General features: G+C 44.1%; 1 protein-coding gene across 1 annotated transcript; it reads left to right on the top strand.

The window, feature by feature from the left end:
* Positions 1-24: 24 nt before the first annotated feature.
* Positions 25-1,604, top strand: LOC102210195 (Fc receptor-like B). Its single transcript, XM_005750331.1, has 4 exons — positions 25-49; positions 123-407; positions 495-737; positions 826-1,604. Exons 2-4 carry the CDS (start codon positions 233-235, stop codon positions 906-908), a joined length of 501 nt encoding a protein of 166 aa, XP_005750388.1. The 5' UTR covers positions 25-49; positions 123-232; the 3' UTR covers positions 909-1,604.
* The last annotated feature ends 220 nt before the right edge of the window (positions 1,605-1,824 follow it).

Raw genomic sequence — 1,824 nt, 5'->3', positions numbered from 1 at the left:
GTTGCAGGTGTGTGTGTGCTGCTGCTGTCTGCACTGGCTGTTTCTGCAGGTGAGTTGATGAAGTGAAAACAATCAGAGACTCCAAAACATCACAAATACATTTACTGTGTGTCTGTGCTCAGTCTCTCTGCAGGTCAGTCCAAACCTCCAGCAGATCTTCAAAAATTACGCTTCTTCTGTGTCTCTGAGTTGTGTTGATGATGAAGGAGAGACAGCTGATGGGTGGAAGGTGATGATAACAACAGATGACTACAGTTATGACTGTGCTGACAGTCTAAGCTTGCATGGATATGGTGTGGGATATTACTCTTTCTGTATTCTGGATTCATTCTTCTCCTCTGATCCTCTTTACTTCTGTGAAAACTCGTCTGGACAGCAGAGCGATGAAGTCTCCATCAGCATTTCAGGTACAGGAAGTGAGCTGTCTTTGTGCGACTCTGCTCTGCTGGTGGATCTTTGTCTCTGTATCACCCTTTTGTGTCTCTGTTGGTCAGATAGAAGTGTGATCCTGGAGATCCCTGCACTTCCTGTGAGGGCAGGAAGTAATGTCACGCTGCGCTGCAGAAACCACAGGGGTTCAAAGGTTGAAGCTTATTTCTTCATTAATGGGAGTCATGTTGGAGCTGAACACAAGTCAGAGCTCATCATCACTAACGTGCAGAAGTCTGATGAAGGCGTCTACTCGTGTTCTGTCGGTGTAGATAAAGAATCTCTTAAAAGCTTTCTGAGGGTCAGAGGTGAGGACACTGACATCACTTCCTGTTTAAAGACGTGACCTAACTAAACTGATCGCTGACAGACCCACCTTCATCATCTCTCCTGCAGAGCCTGCTGTCACCCCTTCTTCCTCCCCTCGTCCCCCTTTTCTTCCTCCCTTCCTCCTCCTCCTCACTTTTTGTCTGTACTGAGACTCTCCTGCCATCTAGTGGTCTTTTGTCCATATTGCATCTCTGCTGGTGTGCTGCTGTCCATCTGATGCAGAAGGAAGACAGCAAAGAAATCAGCCATCTCCATGGAGATGACCCGGCACGATGGAGGATGTCAGGGTTTGGATGGAGACTATGAATGCATGTTTGCTGATATGCTTTATACAAGCCCAAGATGTCTTCATGATGTGTTTATTATCTGCTCCTGTACTGATGATGTTCAGCCTCCTCTGAGTATAAATAGTTTTTGGGGGGTTTTTTTGGAAATCAATCCTGTTTCTCCCTCCAAGTGAGAAAACACTTTATGTTTTATTACTGGCTATGGAAATCGTGTACATCATTGTCCTTTGTATGCTTCTGCTAAATGTGTTTCTTTTTTTCATATTCGCAGACTTTCCCATCGGTTGATCTTTATCTATAATCTCTGCCTGGGCTGGTTCCCTCTTATTTATGTGTTTATATGTGTAAAAAACGCAACCAATACAACCTTCGTTCTCACAATATCATACAATTGATTGTCCCAAAAATTAGGACAGAACTGAGGAAAAAGACTTCAATACGCTGCCCCTGCTTCCTGGAATAATCTGCAGAAGGAACTGAAATGATCAGAATTTTTTACCTCGGGGGAGTTTAAGTTCAATTCAATTTATTTATACAGCACCAAATCACAACAACAGTCACCTCAAGGTGCTTTATATTGTACAGTAGATCGTACATTAATAGATACAGAGAAAAACCCAGCAATCATATGACCTTCCCACTGTCGCACTTTGGCAACAGTGGGAAGGAAAAACTCCCTTTTAACAGGAAGAAACCTCTGACAGAACCAGGCTCAGGGAGGGGTGGGGCCATCTGCTGTGATTGGTTGGGGTGAGAGAAGGAAGACAGGATAAAGACA

This window comes from Pundamilia nyererei, unplaced genomic scaffold (genome assembly GCF_000239375.1).
Source record: "Pundamilia nyererei isolate P.nyererei 1_Seehausen unplaced genomic scaffold, PunNye1.0 scaffold00269, whole genome shotgun sequence".
Lineage (NCBI taxonomy): Eukaryota > Metazoa > Chordata > Actinopteri > Cichliformes > Cichlidae > Pundamilia > Pundamilia nyererei.
This window is presented reverse-complemented; position numbering and strand designations above follow the sequence as displayed.